Below are 17,964 nucleotides of genomic sequence, written 5' to 3' on the forward strand. Positions count from 1 at the left end.
TTTTCAGGTTGAGGCGAAGCTGTGAAAGACCTTAGGGTACCTTTTAGCTTAGGCTGACAAAAACAAACAGTTTTGAACTCCAGCAACATAAAATGGTTATGGGTTGGGTTTTTTCTTAGCAAAATTGTACATGCATTTCAATAAAAAGTTCTTTTTTGTAGTCTCTGAACTCTATTTTTTGCCTAAAATTATTCTGTTTAAACAAAGCTCAGTTAAAAATATTACATGGAGTGAAATGTGTGCCAATATTAATGTTCTCTGTCCTTGTAGGATAGCTGACCCTGACCAGCCTGTGCTTTGGTTGGACCAAATGCCTGCCCGAAGCCTTAGCAGAGGTTTCAATAATCACATTAACTTAATCAGGTACGAGAGTTTTACCAAACAGCCTTCCCACATCCACTAAAGGATTGTACCAAAACTTCCTGGCTGTTTATGAAACAGCACATTACAGTATTTATTGAATGTATATGTGCTTATTGTTTTGCTTTAGTATTTATTTTATATTTTCTAATGGAACATCTGTGTTTTGTGCACCTCAAATTTTCCTTTGTGACGTTTCCTCTTTTTTCCTGGATTTCAGTTGTACAGCTGGGTTATAGCAAGATCTAACTAGGATCCAGAAGATGCATATTTTTACATGCTGTTTTAAACTCCACATTACTTTAAATGTGAAGATTAGATTACGTTCATCACAGCTGTAATTTTTGCAAATGCTGCTTCTCAAAGATAGTGGCAGCACTAATGAAACAATGCTGTTTAATTAGTTTTAGTAGCACTTTACAGTGGAGAGGAAAAACATAGTTCTTGTAGTTGTTTTCAAAGCAGACCAAAGTAAAGCAAAAATGACAAAATAAGTAACCTGTGGAAGGTAACATTTGCACTTCCAAAGAAAGGTAAAATTTAAGATTCAACCACTGTTGTACGTTCCATCTTCTCCCATGCTGCAAGACTCAGTGTTGTGGGTCATGACAGTGCTACCTCCCATGAAGCGGTAAAAGTGAGAGACTCAATGTGGCCACATCACTGTCAATCACAGGAGCAAAGTGTGTTTGTGTAAGTAAATAGGTTTAGTAGCCAGGTTTCACCTTAGCCACCCCCATCCCCCCATGGGAAGTATTGCATCTTCGGTCTGTCATTCTGCTTTTATATCTCTTTCTTTCTCTTTTGAGAAGCTGTGTGGAAAAAGGAGGGTAAGGAAAGACTTAAGAATTGTTTCAGGCAGAGAAAAAGTGATACTGTAATGTTTACATACAGAGGCTGATGGGAATGAGTCCACACTCTGCCTTCCACTCCACAGAGGACACCAGCAGCCTCTGCTTTACTTTAGGGAGTGGTTACAATGTAGCATCAAACTCCAGTGCAGATCAGTAGTTGCCTTGCAGGATGTGCTGCCTCTTGAACAGTCTTATGCTCAGGTCTGTCTTCTCTCAAGCTAGGTATCACATTTGGGCTCCAAGCTCCATCCATCTTTGCTATTGCTGCATTTCTCTCTTATCACACATACAACACAGCAGAAGCCACACCTATCTGTACTTTGAGACAAAGATGCTTTCCATACATCTATTTCTTCCTAGTTTACTTTTAAATTGGAGAGTAAAAGCTTAATTCCTAGGTGACCTGTGCTGGCAGAAGGACATTCATGTCACAACACTTGATTACCATGCTGAAAATAACATTTAATCTAGGGAAATATGTCCCTGTGCAGGATCTCTGTGTTAGCAACTCTGTTTTTCACTGGCCAAGGTACTTATTCTCCTCTCATCAGAGAATGCTAGCAAAACTCATGATTTACTGTTCCAGCTATTTTGGTGATTTCATAGAGATCTGAAATAAGCTTCCTGAACATTCAGAATGGTAGGCACACAGTGAATCTAATTCTAGTCTTTTGGGTTTGTTCAGCTTTGACTTTCGGGAAGCAGTCTACATACTACTGCCCCACGATTTAATCATACTTTAGTACCGGATAGTGATTGCATTTATTTTTTGATTCTGGAAACCTGTATTTGTTTGATCATTCTGCATTCCAAGCAGTAGCTGCTTTCATTGGTCACCTTGCTGTAGTGATTTGTTTCTGCTTTTGGATTCCCTGCTGATGATTTCACATGAGGTGAGGGATAAATGAAATTAGTATATGAAGTGGTAATAGGTTTTTTAAAGTTTATTTTATTTCACTTTTGAAGCATGTTCTAGTCCATTGTGATTTCTAAATGACAGCTTACTCTTCATGGATTATACAGATCTGTATAATGTCCTTCTTGCGTTACTCAACTGTAAAATGGCTGCTGAATGAAGATACTAAGACTACAAAGCTGACACCCTTTTGTTAGTAATTGAGATCACTTTATGGTCTTTTGACTGTTTTTCGGGAAGAAACACATTGCTTTATATTTGGTTTATAATTTCAAAGTTATTCTCATAAAGAATTCAGCCTTAGTCGTAAGTTCTGTAGCACGGCTACCTGAAAACCAGGTGTAACAGTAGATTATTTAGGCTGACAAATGGCAGCCTTCATGGTCATTAAATATACAAATAAGCTGTTCAGTCAAATAAGAAGTGTAACAATAGCAATTGAGTTTCTTCTAGTATTTGTAACAGATCTTGTCATGCTGAGCTCAAGCTGTCTCTAGGTTTTGTTTGATCTAAATTGTACACCAGTAATTTCTGTGTGCAAAAATACTTGAATTAGATATCTGTTAACCTTTTTCTTTACTCAGAATTCTTTGCATTTAAAGTCCATTATTGTTCAGTGATTCCTGTCAAATGAATCTTTGCACGGAGACACTAGCATTTGGTGACTACTGGATCAAAGATTCTTTTCCAGAGAGGCAAGATGTTTGGAGAGTCTCAGAAAACAAAACCTTTTCTTGTTTTGAGTCAGTTTGGGGATCTCTTGTTAAAGGTGTATTAGAAACATCTTGCACTTTGCAGTGTTTCGTGGGCTTCCAGATCTTAATATTCTCAAGGTGCAAGTGTATTGTCTGTCACTACTTTTCGTGGGTCTATAGACAAGTGCAACTTTGGCTTATCTCCTTTCTGGCTTAAATGATCGAAGCTACCAAGTTTCATTTAAAGTAGAGAAAATGTTTTTGAAAGCTTAAGTTATTTTCATAGGCAAAACAAGGATTTGGGATCAGCTAAACATTAATAATATACTCAATATTCTTATGTAAAAAAATGAAGATGCTCTCTGGAATACTGCTACTTTTGAATTCTTGGTGGTAGTGTTTATTAAACAAGGAGAAAGAGTGGGAATAAGCACAAATCACTTATGACCACCCACCAAAAGTCTTTTCTTGGTACTGCTGCTTCTGGATGTCCTTACAGAATGCTAGGTCACGTTTTGATGTATTTTCCACGATGCCACTAAAGGAAAATCCAGTTTCTTATACTGACACGCTTCTGCCTGTTGTACAGATATTTTTTTAAAACAGATGGAAAATGATGGGACGTACAACAAGGGCAAATTATGTATATACATTTGTCTTCATCCTTCCGCTTTCCCTACCTCCCTTTCCTATGTGCAGATATGTGTATGTGTTCTAATTCTGTTCAGTTTTTAAAGACTGATTCTGCCATTGTTCTGAGACTAGGCTTACTGAAGTGCGAGACTGTAGAGTGAGACATTAGACAGGGACTTAAGCTGCAAAGATCATGCAGAGTGGAATTAAGCTAGGTGTACACACCTTCCTGTGATTGACAGTGGTTTTGCTTTGTCAGAGAGCGATAACATTTGCTTTATAAAATCTTGTTTTGTAGACTGGGAGAAGAGGAAGGACTCCTACAAAAGCAATAATGGTATGTAATTTTTGCTCTCAGAGTGGCTATAATCCTAGCAGGTTTCTACTGTTTCAAGTTTTTACTATTTTTTTTTCCCATAGTAATCCAAGGGAAAAAAACAACACCTTTTTGATGTTTTTGTTTAACAGTTACTACTTGTAATTGTTAGGAGTCAAAGGAAAATTGCTTTAATAGAGGGACATAAGTGAATAAAGAAAAATGTATGTAGACTGTCAGAACAGATAGGCATATGTATTGGCAAAAAAATGGTAAACTGAAGAGTGTCAGTTCTCAAAGTAAACCAATGTGCAGATTGAGAATTGTCCTAGTTCTGCAATATCTACAAGTGCAGATAACTAAGAAAGATTACATTTTTGTACAAATTGATAATTATAATTTAGATAAGACTTACTGGACATGGGCACACTGAAAATGGGGAAATATGTATGAAATGTAGTTTATCAGAGAACAACAGCACTGAGCGTTTGCAAGTTCACTGCAGAAGCTATATTAAAATGGGGGATGGGCAATTCATCACTTCAAACCTCTCGTTCATTCCTTTAATTTACAAAGCATCTGTGAATAAAACTCGTTCAAATATTAATGAGTAAGTAATATTTGTGTCTTAGCCCTGGAATGTTGGGTTGAAAAACAAGACCTGAAAAAAACCTTTCCTTTTCTTTGTAGGGGACAAGTCATTAACATGCGGTACCTGGAATATTTTGAGAAAATTCTTCATTTTATTAAAGATAGGATCCTTGTTTATCATGGGTAAATTACTGATATTTTTCTCCCTGCTTCACTCCCCTGATAATATTGATCTGAAATTTACATAATACTCATTTCAGAAAATCTGAGGGCTATTTTCTTTATTTTAGTAAGTTCTAGTTTTCTTAGTATCTATAATTGTCTTATTTCCTACTAGAAATGCAAATCTTGTCTATTGCTATGTAAAGAAACTTAACTAATAGGAAAAAACATTGTGAATTACAGTATACCTAAAAACTATTAACAGTGTTGAATTTGTAGCCACAGTTTTGGCATGAGTGTGTCTCAATTCTTTCTAAAAATGCGTTTTATTAAAGATTTTGTTTCCTCCTGGTAGAATGGAGTACAATTTCTGTGAATATTGAGGTTAATTTATTAAATAGTAGGAGTGAGGAGAAAAGAGAAAAGAATATATGGAAGGTAATTTTAATTGAAACTGGTGTTTGACAAGTAGTTTTAAAGGAGCAGAGAATCTTTACTACCTGTTACGTAGATGGGTTGGTAGACTTTGTCCAGGAACAGAAGACAGTTGTAGAATATTGAATGAAGGAATGTGACTCAAGCTGAAAATTGATGTTGGCTTCTATTTCAAACTGTGATCAGATTTTTATGAGTAAAATGTCTTGCCCACCTGTGGATCATTTGTGGCAACAGTGTTCTGATAACATTAAAAATTAAGAAACTTTGAGGTTTAAACCCTCTAATTTTTCTTTGGCCTGGTAACTTTTATTAAATATTGAGTTCTGTTTTTCAATCTCATTATGCTACTTAAATATAAAAAAAATGAAAGTGCAAAAAATCCTTATAACAGTTGAAAACATTTAAGTTTTAGAAAATTTATGATAGTTGCTTGAGATGTGTAAGTTCTGTAGTAACTGGGAAGTCTGTCCTCTTCTGTTGGGAGAAAGTTTGTTTGGAGTGAGCCAGCAGCATTTGATCTTAAGCCAGAGCAATTTGTGTTGTGATTTTTTTGAAAAGAATTCTGTTCTTAAAATCTAGGTGTACAGTAATTAAAAAAAAAGTATTACAGCACTAGTTCAATAGGTTTCTTCATGGACCATCTGTGCCTGCATCTGATAGTATTTACATACCTTTGAGGCTACACAGATGCATGTATTTTGAGAAGACTATTTCTAACATTAACACTAGTCATCTTCTGTCTTTCCTCGTCAGCAACCCCTTGCTCACATGCACTCATGCAAACAGTTTAATGCTTTGCAGTGGCCAACAGCAAATGACTAAAATAAACCTGAAGTTGAAGTTTGAAGCAAAAAAAAAAAAAAAAAAAAGCTGACATAAAATAGGAGGAAATTACTTTTTGAAGAGCAAGACAGCATGTGGCCAAGTACAAAGAAACTAATTTTCAGAAAAGAAATAATTAAATAACTTTCAATAACTTACTCTGCTATGGCTAATTAGGTTAAAGCTAGATGGATTTCCAGAAATGCTATGTGTTCAACCATTGTGATTCCATATTTAATTTTTTTCCAGTGCTAATAATCCAAAAGGACTATTAGAGGTTCGAGAAGCTTTGGAAAAGGTACATAAAGTAGAAGATCTTCTTCCCATAATGAAGGTAAATTAAAGAAAAACTTTAAAATATGATGAAAATAACAAAATTTATTCTGGGAGCTACCCAGTTCCTCAGAATATAACCATTGTGCTTAAGTTTAAAATGAGTAACTGCAAACACTAGGTTTTTTTAAATAACTCGTGTTATTTCAAATCTGCATGTGTTAGGGTATGACTTTCCCTTTGATATATGTGATGTATATTGACAAGGCTTTGCCTAGCTGTGAATTGGTAAAGAAATGATGGGAAAACAGAACACTGAATGTAATTCTTTGAAGCCAGCTTTATCAGCGGGGAGGGTTTGTGGTCAGATCCACTATAATGGGCTCGCGGTATGTCTGTACAGTACGAAGGAGAAAATTGAAGGTGTGTGTCGGAGAGTAGGAACATGGAAGCTCTTTTTACCTTAGCTTCGTTGGTGCAGATCACTACATAGTAGGGCTGGCAGGGGGAAATAATTGCCCTTAGTGAACAATAGCTAATCTGAAATGAAATCTTGGTTTGTTTTGGTGCTTTGGAAGAATGTCAGGAATGGGGAAACCTGCTGGGTGGTGGTCTTCAGAAAAACCTTGGATATATGATGTGCAAAGTTATTTATACTCTTATCTCAACTTAAGTCATAAGGCTTGAGCTAAGTTTAAGTAAAGTTCTTGCCTCTCTCCCCTGAGTTCCCCAAATTCATCTAGGATGAGCAGTGTGTAAGTGTTTGCATTTGGGGAAACAGTGTTACAAAGTGGGTTTTGTTTGTTGTGGGTTTTTTTTGTTTGCTTGTTTTTTTAAGAATTGGACAGGATTTTATTTAGACTACAACAAAAATGGGAAGCAAGTCGTTCTAAATAAAGACAAAGGCATTGCTTTCTTATCGGGTGTGTCCACGTTGCAATTTTGTATCTAAGCAAAGCTGACAGATTGCCATAGAACAGAGCTCTCTGGAGATTTATTGCTGCTACTACTGATAGACTGGGTTTGGATTTGTTTGCAGTAGTAGTGCTCACTTGTGCACTACAGATACCTTTACAGAAGCTACGTGGCTCAAGCACTAAATTTTTCTATATATTTTTTAATATATATTACTAACATAAGTGTCTTCCAAGACGTACCATAATTTTGGAGGTCCTTTTTGTATTCCTGTATTGTCCTTGTCCTTGAAAGATAAAGCCAAGTTGATGCTAACTGAGGCTAAACAAAAACTTGTGATGAACAGGTAGTAGGTGTTGGAGTGGATAGACAATGAAGTGTTCTCTACAGACAGACAAATGTGCAAATAGGTCCCTGTAGATCACCTAATATGGCTATTGTGGAATTGTAGACCATAAAAATGTTATTAGTGGAGTTAAAAATATAGGTTACTTCAAGAGGATGATGAAAATATATAAACAGCGGACTATACATGACACTTCAAAATAAATGCCTCAATTAGCAGCAAATATTCTTCCTAGTTGTCATAACCTCTAAGTTTTCCTCTGGTTTGAATCTCCTGCATCCCATTCCAAATTGTATCAAAGTGGAATGCTGTCTTTCGTTAGAGGCTTTTAAATTTGTTTCTTTAAAATAAATGCAGATTCTCTTTGAAGAAAACATCCTGGATCACAAGTTCTCTCTTAAAATAAATAGTAGCCTGAGTAATTCATTCAATCCTATTGCATAATAGTCATTAATAGTGCCTGTAATAAAATGAAAGTCTGCTAATACTGATGTAGTTTGGCTATTGGTGTAGCTGGTGAATGTTGAATATCAAAAGCTGGGCTCTTGGCTTTACTTCAATACCTGGCTTATACAACTCTTTGGCTACAGTAGTACACTTAGATAATGTAGCTTTGTAAAATTCTTAAACTTTGCGATATTTTTCCTTCTGATGATGATGAACTTTAACTGAAACTGAATCACAGTCAAGAAATCGTTGCTGTGAGCTCTATTCTGGAATCCATACTTAGACTAATGTGGCTGCTTAGTGTAAACATAAAACAGGCTCTCTAATCCCTGCTTTTGCATTTACATTGTTATACCAAAAGGTTGCTATCAACATGCAGTTTGGGAAGAAATCTGTACAGCTCAAATGTACAATTGCTTTTCATAAACAATGCTACTTTATATTCCCTATATGGTTATAAAGTTGAATGTCAATATGCCTCCTTCAATATCTGATTTCTTTTCAGTATGAAATAAAGAATAAATGAAATAATATAGTTGACAGTAACATTTTGTTCTTTTCCCTCATTTTGCCCATTTTCATTTTTGCTCCATGTATTTTTAGGTGTTTCAAAACAATAGCTAGGCAGGCAGTCTGTCTCTGTTCACACTAATGTTACCTTTTTTTCTTTTGAAAGCAGTTTAACAGTAAAACAAGAGATGGGTTTACTGTGAACACAAAAGTCCCCAGCCTTAAGGATCAAGGGAAAGAATATGATGGCTTCACAATCACAATAACAGGAGATAAGTACGTTTGCTATTTTCAGGTGTTCAAGTACATTAATTAATGATGAAGTATTAGCAGCTAATCTTCTCAAATGCCATTTCTACTTGCATAAAGTGGGTTTTGTAAATAACTGAAAAACTGGTTCATTTGAGAACTTCTGATTTTTGTTGCATTCCCTAACAAAGAGGGAATATGGATAATGTTGATGGAGTAGGCCCAGTTGAGATGATTCTCTAATATATAGCACAAAAGTGAGGAGAGACCTTGTTACTCAGCTTATATGATTAAGTGCCTGAAGTGGGAAAATCTCTGTCTTTATCCATATCAAAATACATTTCTTGTTTGAGACTCTTATCTGCTCTGATGACTGAAAAAATCCTAAATGGAATGGAAATTTATGTGATCTAAGAATGGAAGAGACTTCCTTCTATTTGTATTGTTAGCCTTTTTTAATGTTTATTTTTTGAAATGTTTGCAGACCTATCTGCAAATATCAATTTAGATAGTACCTGAATGTATGAGGATATAAACAGCAGGCTTTGGGCCACTCTTTGGGTGTGGTAGTAAATTTCTCACTTTATGGATACTGGCTCCTTGTCTTCCTGAAGAATGAGCATTAATCTGAAGCTCTGAAGTGCTGTCCTACTACTAACTAAAAACTTGGACTTACGGGATTTAAAAGTCTATGCATTGGAATTCTTCCCAAAACTTGTGTGCTTCCAATGAGTGGCATGGAAGCCAAACTTCTCTTCTAAAATGTTAACATATCTCTTGGTTTTCAATCTTACATTCTAAGTCATATGGCTATATACAGTGAAAAGGCATTAAATATATGGCCTCACCATTTTGGGGAAAATATTTTGGTCTTGGTAAGACAGTCTAATTTTGTTCTGCACAAAATTTGTTCTGTATCAGCCAGTCTGTTTTGATCCATAATTTGTAGCTATGCTTTTATACCAAAACAGTTCAATTTTGGTAGTCTAAAAGTTAACAAAACTACACTTTACACTCAGTACAAAAATCTCAAGCCCATGAAAATCTTTTAAAATTCCATATTTCTTAATTTTTTACTATGCTTTAAGTGAAACACTAATGCTTGTCAGGTATTCTTCAGTAGAAATACTTCATCTGTGATTAAACAGCAATGTTTATGTATTCTTTCAGACAAACTTACAACATGACAATGTTTTTAATTCAATGAGGTTTTTTTAGGTGTTTCTTTTTTATTAAAAGGGGGGCAATGCGCATAATCTCCTGCTTAAGGAAAAATGATAGGAAAAAGGTTATGATGTGGTATTTAACATCTGTACCTCTGTAACTTACCCTGCATATTAGGTTATGCATCGAGTTCTGTTCAGCAATGTCTTACCTCATTTTTTGTTTCACCCACTTCATAGAGTGGGGAACATACTATTTTCAGTAGAAACCCAGACAACAGAAGAGAGAACACAGCTGTATCATGCAGAAATAGATGCGCTATATAAGGATCTAACAGCTAAAGGAAAAATTCTAATTCTGTCTGCAGAGCTGGGGGTAAGGCTGTTTTAACAGAAATTATGGATTCCTTGATAAAATTCTATTATGTTTTTATACCTTCCGTATAACAGTCACTGGTTCATATTTTTTGACAGAGATATTAAGTAATAAAACTGACTGTTTACTTAAACACGTTTATGACAAATACCATAGGAAGTTGCCATAATCCTGTTACTTTTAAGATTTGCTGTGCTTTGCTGCAGTTATAGGGAGAGTGCAGACAAGGTCTCAATATTGCAGTGTATTCTTATTTTTTTCTCTCTCCTCTTATTTTCTTTATTTTTCTCATGGGTCTATATTCACTGTTTCATCATCCTTATAAAGTATTGCTTAGGATTTGGCTCATGGTGGCTACATATAAGATCAGAAGTAACAAGAATTCATGAGAAGCACTAGAATTGTGAAGGTTTTGATCAACACATTGTTGATCTGTATTGCAATGAGAATCTGACTGCATTTGAGCTTGTGCTTTCCGTTCTTCACCCTTTAACACAGTGTGGGTGAACTGTTTCACCTACATTTTAAAGATGTAACAAAATAATTTGCTTAAACTTCTATTAATCAGACTTCATCTTCTCAAGTTGACTTTTTTCACATTTGAAATGGTTCTTTTAAAAAAATTATCACAGTACCGTAACACTTTCCTATATGTGTTTCTTTGTAGTGTATTACCTGGCTATTTAATTATTTTTTTTCCTTTTAGGAAGTAGATGCTGTTTGCAATTTGATCCTGTCATTAGTTTATTACTTCTATAATTTAATGCCACTTTCGAGAGGATCTAGGTTAGTGATTGTCTTGATCATGTCTGTTATCTTGGATGCATGCTGTAAAATGTCAATATGTTGGAGTATCTTAGGATATTTTTTTAATATTAAAAAAGCTCTGGGTTGAGCTGTTTGTCCTGCACAGTCGCTCATCTTGTGGTGCTGTGATGATGGGTACTGACTTAGTACTGTTTTAAAAGCTAGTTTGTAGTTGCTGATGATAACTATTTGGAGCTGCATGTATATTGAAAATCTTGAGTAGTCTGTGTTTATAGACTTCAGCTCACAGATTGAAGAGTGTCATTTTAAAATTGCAGTGATTTGGCTCCTAATCCGTATTATGTTACACCACTGTAATCTCACTCAAGAAGCTTTACTGAAACATATATTTAAGATAAAGTTTACTTTGAGATAACTTATATTTTAGTATATTTTAATAAAATGATTTTGGTAATTTTTTGCAACTGTTAGGGTCACCAGATGAAACCCTAGAATAGCCCCGCATGTCACAGATATCCTTAACTGAAATTCTAGTTTAATTCAAACCTGGCTACATCTAAGACTATTATGAATCCCTGTTCCACAAAGCACTTAAGATCTTTGATCTTATTATTAAACATAGTTCAGTAGAAAACAAAATTTAAAGAAATCCTGAGACTTTTTTATAATCAGATTTTGCCTTTATCTTACAGAATGTAAAAATTAACAGAAATTCTGTCTTGAGTTTCACAATTTTTAGAAATTTAAGTTAAATAACTGAATAGCTTTACAGCGCCTCTAGCTCTGTTGCAGTAGAGTTCGTCGGCTTCTCTGGGATACAGCTAAGCTCATTGGGAACAGGAGTTTGCTTTGGTTTTTAGCTCTATGGAGTCTTAAGAACTCCTAAGTCTGAAATTATGGTTCTGACTACTGTAGAAACAATGCTTTTCAGTAGTTAAACTCCATAGGATCATAACTTCATTCCAGTGGTGTTGCAAAGTAACAGTGATTTCACTTTTTAAGTGTTTCATGCTTGTTTAAATTTCTAAAATAGTAACTAGCACAGTAATTTTTACTAGCCTTCTATGAAACAGTACTGTATTTGTTTTGTAGTCTAAAATGGCACTGTGGAAAAACTTTTACTGTACTGCTTTGGTTTTGATGTTTTTTTTGTAGTGTGATAGCTTATTCAGTGATCATGGGAGCACTAATGGCAAGTGGGAAGGAAGTATCAGGAAAAATCCCTAAAGGAAAGGCAAGTATCAAAATACACTGGTTCAGCCTTGATGGAGGAGGTAGCACTTGTAAACGTGAGGAAGGAGCTGCAAGAATGAACAGAAGTTCCACAGTTGTTAACTGGAGATGGATTAGCTGCATACTATGGTGTCTTGCAGCCAGAGAGAGGTTTGAAAATTTCATTGCTGTTATGACAGTAAGTGAGATTTAGATATAGTATGTGGGATAATTCTGGTTAGTCAAATTGTAGCAGTTTGTGTCCCACAGTAATTACATATTTGTAACCAAAGCATTTCTAGTGTGCCGAGCTGCTTTCTTCCACTTTGAGAAGGGTTCTGAGAATACTTGGGCAGAATTAATGACTCTTCTGGCACACAGCAGAAATTTTCTCTCTTTGCTGTCAGTGTCCTTCAGAGCATTTAGGGCTTGGTAAATAGAAATGTATTAGCAACTCTTCTTGATTTTTCCTTCCCCTCTGTATTCTGCTAAATTTAAAATAAGTCCTAGTTTTGAGTGACTACATCTGAATATTATACCACCTTGCTCAATAAAGGGTATTCAACTATTGGTCTGTTAGCTGTTACCTTTTCCGTATGAAAGGAGTGAGAGCACCTCTGTCTATTTAACATATCGTCAAAGAATCAGTGAAATTCCAGTGAGAATCGAAGTTGTTGAAGAAAATACCCTGTGTGGATAACTGAAGAAAGAGCAGCTTTCCCTTTGTTCTAGAAATTTCTGAAAACAACGAAGTTTGTCCTTTCAGGACAATGAGCTAGTAGCTTTTAAGAACAAGATGCCGTTAAGCTGGTATCTTCACCATTCTGTGGGAGTTCAAGCTAAGGTAAAAGACTTAGGTGGGTTTTCTCATGGATCTTCTTAGGACTTACTAGGGTAGTACATTTTGTCTGATTTTATGCAGGCAAGCAGAGTTTCAGCATTATTAAAACGCAGGATTTCTGACTTGTGAACATTTTTACATTTGAGGGTTTTTTCTGAAACAGAGTGCCTGAATTGGAACAAAACTTTTTTTTTTTTTTTTTTTTTTTTAGAACAGTTTTCACCAGCTGGAAGAAATAGTTTTCCCCAGTTGAATGAAACTGGGAAATTGTTTTTCTTGCCAGATTTCTTAGAAGGGTATTTCTGTCTGGTCCCAAGCTTATGACAGCATGTATTATCTGACTGCTCTGAAGACAAAGATGCCCAGTAGTCAAGAGTCCTGTAATGGCCTGGCAGGTTAGTCGGTAGCCATGGCCAGTGTAGCTTCTGGTGTTGGTTGTGGTGGAGTGTGCAAACACACAGAGACTTTTAGTGCCTGGCATGCATGCTGACTCTCAAACTGGTGATGAGGGACAAAGTAGTCTGGGCACAGACTAGTTAGTAAGCTTACTCCTGTCTTACAAGAATGTAGGTAGCATGCTCTCAGAACCCCTCCTTGCATTCAGGCAAAGTTCACTGAACTACAAATGTGTCAGCTTAAATGTTTCAGGACTAGTGAACTAAGGTTTTTAACTGAAAAACATTGTTTTGCTGAAAACTTATTTTCAGCTGTAGATACGAAGTTGCACACATTTCTTGGCTATATGTAGTCAAACTTGTCTGAAAACCCACTGTGGAAAGAAGTAATACAGAATGCCTGGAAAGTTCAATATAAATCTACCACTCATGTGATACGGTATTTTGCAGAATTCCGTATGTAGAAATGAGAAATATCCCCCTTTTATTTGAACATTGTCATAAAAGGTTGAAGACAGTCAATATTTTCTGGCACTAACTCATTAATATAAACACCTTGTTAAAAAAGAAAAAAAAAACCCTGGATTTTCTCACAAAAGGAAGGTTATATTTTGAAAGTTTAATTTATATGTTAAGAATATTTGAGGATTAACTTCCTGAAACGAGAGAACTTAAGACCTTTATTTTGTTGCGTTTTCAGCTGGTTGATTTTGAAGCAATGACAGCACCAGGGTCTGAAGCTTTTAGCAAGATAGCAAGGAGCTGGATGAATCTAAAAAGGTAAGTCTTTCTGTTCAGGTGGGGGATGGGAAAATAAAATATGAAAGACTTTATATGTAAAATGTAAACTTATACTAAAAAAGGTACTTGGAAATTACAAGTTTATTAAATGATTCAGTGAATTTTTTAACAGTTTAGGAATTGATAAGAAAAGATTTGAGTTTACACACAGAGTAATATATTTCTAGTCTAACGGAGTGGTTAGTAGACTAGATATTCAGTAATGTGAGTGTTATCCTCTGATAAACTATTTGGGTTAATACTTTCTTTGTCTGGCGGTCAGATTTGCCTTTTTGTTGTTACTTTTTTTATCATTAGTAAATTTGGTGATTGAATGAGGGAAAATTTTAACTTTTTCCCATTCTCATGGATCTCTTCAAACTATATATCAAAAGTCACTTACTTATCCTCTAGTGCTATTTTAATTTGGAGAATAAGTATTTTCAAAGCAGATGGCAGTTACGAATATACAGAATTATGTTACTTAGTATAACTTTTGTACAATGCTTTAAAACTTTGTTTTTCATATTAATTGATTTTTGAATACTGAACATACTGATTCCTTGTCAATGTTACAAATCTGGTGCATTTCATTTGTCCCTTAGCAGTTATTCCCCATACAAAATCTAAAAATCAGGCCAGAAAAAATCAGTTTCAGTATCCTTTAGTTTGGGGTCAAAACACTTGAAGGGTGCTGAGAGATCTGGCCGATATCCTCTGCAAGGCCACCTGTAATCTGTGAAAGGTGGTGCACATCCGGGGACATCCTTGGTGACTGCAAGACAGGAAATCTGGTATCCGTCTTCCAGAAAGCCAGAAGGACAACCCAGGGAAAAAAAACTATAGGCTGGTCAGCCTTGCTTTGGTCCCTAGGAAAGTCATCAAGTGGGTCCTCTCGGAAAGCATTTCAGGGTATATGAAGGTGACTGGGGACAGTCAATATGGGTTTACTAAATGTTGTGAGACCCAATATGATCGCTTTCTGTGATAAAATGACTCATTTGTGGATAAGAGAGCAATGGACGTTGCTTAGTTACTTCAGGAGGGACACCCACAATACTCTCATACCAAGATAGCACATTATGGTCTGGATGAATGGACAGCTAGATGGGTAAAAAGCTGGTTTGGATAATCAGATTTAGGGCGTGCTCAGCCCTTCAGACGACACGTAGAATACTGTATCCAGTTTGGGGGCAGCTGCGTTAAAGACTATGATAAAATGGAGCAAATTCAGTAGGGAGCCACCAAGATAGTCGGAGGGCTGGAGCCACGTGCCTTATCAGGAGTTAATTGGGCTTGTTCAGCTTGAAGAAAAGGCTTTGACCTAACAGCAGCTTCACAGTACCTGCGAGTATTAAGAAAATGGAGCTGGGCAGTGCTTGGTGGGAGGACAAAAGGCAACATGCATGAGCTGAAAGGAGGTTCAGACTGAACATAATCTTTTCACCCAGAGGGTAGTCAAGCAGCAGGGCAGGCTGCCTGGAAAGGCTGTGCATTTTTCATCCCTGGAGATTTTCAAGACCTGACAGGATAAAACCCTGACACCCTGGTCTGACTTGGCAGTTGACCTTGCTTTGAGCAAGATGTTGGATCACAGACTTCCTGAGGTCTGGTCCAACCCGAGTTATTCTGAGAGCCTGAGGAACTCTGCAGCTGCTGTTAGTGCCGAATATCTCATACTGCTTAGCCTTGCTTAACTTCCCTGTCGGTGGTTCTCACCCTGGTAAGTTTCAATAGATATAAAATCCTTCCTGAATGAAGATGGCTATTAAGAAGACTCATGGGCACCTTTGTTGGGCTTAGGCTAAAAATCTACATGTAAATGCAGTCAAATTAATTTATTAAGGAATAAGATTTTTAACCTACAGTGTAGCAAGTTGTGGTTTTTATTAAAAGTAGTCTGCGCCAATGTTGTGACTTGGTTGTCTTGGAAATACAAAATATTTATGGTTCCCACAATTTTTTACTGTAAATCTCCCAATTTATATATTCAGTTTCTTTCTTAGTCCTCTGTTCATGTGTCTCTTTTTTTTCTTTTTTTTTTTTTCCTTCTTTTTTTTTCCTTAAGACATAACTTTACCAAAGGGGAACTGCTCTCTTGAGAGCAAAGTCAGCTTAAGCCATTTGAACCCTACTGATGCGTTTCTGACCCTCTCAGTTGTACTGTTGAAATTTATGGGAATCCATAGCAAACCAGATCAGGGAAGTGATTTGTGTTTAAAATAAGCTTGTTAAAACCAAAATTTATTTCTAACTGAGACCATTTTGTAGCATAGTCCCACCAATAGTATTGCTGTCTCAAATGAGAGATGTATAATGGGCAAGAATGAGAGTCGCGAAAATTGCTGAAGTTGGCTTTGCATGATGCTGAGAAAAATATCTGTAGAACTACAGCACAAAGGACTTGAAGTAATATTATGAAGGTAATCAACCTGAGTGGCTAATTTGTCTGTGTTAGAAGAATAATAGCGGGTAAGGCAAGTAAAACTTGAAGACTTAAAGCAATAAAATTTTGCTTTAACTTCTGCCACTTCCAAAGGCTCTTTTATGTAGTCATTATCTTTGTTCTGTATAGCGAGTGAGGAGTCAGAGGAGCAGGAGCTGGTTGTGGGCAACAGATTCTTGACTTCAGGTCCCAGATTTGTTGGAGAAGAGGATGAAGAGAAGTATAAGCTAATGTGTTAACTTCCAGGTAAATCATAAAGCTCAGAAAAAGATAAGTAACTTTTTTTTTTACCTTCTCTTTCAGTATTTCACCTTCTTACAAGAGCCTGCCATCAGTATCGGAGACATTTCCAACCCTGAGAACGATGATTGAAGTACTAAATACAGACTCGTCTCATTGTTTAAAAAAAACTATAGTTGTTGTATGATTTATACAAATAAAAGGCCAAGAGGTACTGCTTCGTAAATTATTTTGAAGGGGAAATTATGATCAGAACGGTTTTGTTTTGGTTTTTAATAGAGTAAACTTACTTGACTAGTTATCACTAGAATAAAAAGAGTCTGTCTGTGACCAATAATGGTAAAAAGGAAAAAAGAAACAGAACAGCTGATTTCTTGTATTGAAACATACTCTTAACAGGAAATACAGTTGTTCAGGGGCCACACTGAAGAGCACTAAGAAACTTGATCACAGTTATGGTCTGAACATAGTGCAGGTGAAAATTTATTTACTTTTCTCTTTTTATTTTTTTTTAATCTGCATTGGGAATACCATTAGACTACTTCCTATTTGTGGGGTGTTTTGGGTTTGGGTTTTTTTTTTTTCCAAGCCTGTCTTCTGCATGGGAAACTTCATGAACTGTACATGTGTGAGTAATTGGTAAATGCACAAGCGTTTCATGTAATGCAATCCAGTGAGGAACAGATGTCAGCTTAAAAAGAATGGGTTTCAGGAAAATATCGTTTGGGAACAAAACCAAACAAACATATGACATCTTTGGAGTTAGGCTCTTGGTGAGTAAATGCCAGAAACACAGCAACTCTACATCAGTCTCCCTTTCCAAGTACCCATTGGTGGTGGTGGCTGGCAGAGACATCAATGACAGTATATTGGGCAAGCTAGCTCCTTGAGTTGTTTTTGTTGGGAGGGCCTGGCAGCGTTCTGGGAAGGCAGGCTTCCTGCAGGGCAGGGCTAATTCAGTTCAAACAACGCGGATAGCACCATGAACCAATTTCTGATTGTAATAGTGATGGTGGTATTTCTGGTGAGTTCTGACTGAATTACACTCATTTCAGCTTGAGCTCAGTGACTTTAATACTCTTTATTAGGTTAAGTGATTTCAGAAACAGCAAGCAACGGTGGGGCAGATCTCTGGTTTCTTCAGTGGTTTTGATCAATGTTTTTTTCCTGCCTTAATATTCAGCATTTCAGAAAATCTACAAAACTGTTCTGGTTT

At 36.2% G+C, this 17,964-nt stretch overlaps 1 protein-coding gene across 4 annotated transcripts in view; it reads left to right on the plus strand.

Moving 5' to 3' along the window:
• The window catches only part of TTC13 (tetratricopeptide repeat domain 13), a 42,263-nt gene extending 25,301 nt beyond the window's left edge, over positions 1-16,962 (plus strand). For 3 of the 4 annotated variants that reach the window (XM_056343454.1, XM_056343456.1, XM_056343457.1), the window contains 9 exons: positions 271-363; positions 4,465-4,548; positions 6,037-6,121; positions 8,445-8,554; positions 9,931-10,066; positions 10,773-10,852; positions 11,990-12,068; positions 13,983-14,062; positions 16,812-16,962. In XM_056343454.1, the coding sequence (XP_056199429.1) occupies positions 271-363; positions 4,465-4,548; positions 6,037-6,121; positions 8,445-8,554; positions 9,931-10,066; positions 10,773-10,852; positions 11,990-12,068; positions 13,983-14,062; positions 16,812-16,935 (871 nt within the window). In that variant the 3' untranslated portion in view covers positions 16,936-16,962. The remainder of the gene's footprint in view (positions 1-270; positions 364-4,464; positions 4,549-6,036; positions 6,122-8,444; positions 8,555-9,930; positions 10,067-10,772; positions 10,853-11,989; positions 12,069-13,982; positions 14,063-16,811) is intronic. The other variant, XM_056343455.1, reaches the window with a different exon arrangement.
• Positions 16,963-17,964: the final 1,002 nt, after the last annotated feature.

The sequence above is a fragment of the Falco biarmicus genome, chromosome 6 (assembly GCF_023638135.1).
Source record: "Falco biarmicus isolate bFalBia1 chromosome 6, bFalBia1.pri, whole genome shotgun sequence".
Lineage (NCBI taxonomy): Eukaryota > Metazoa > Chordata > Aves > Falconiformes > Falconidae > Falco > Falco biarmicus.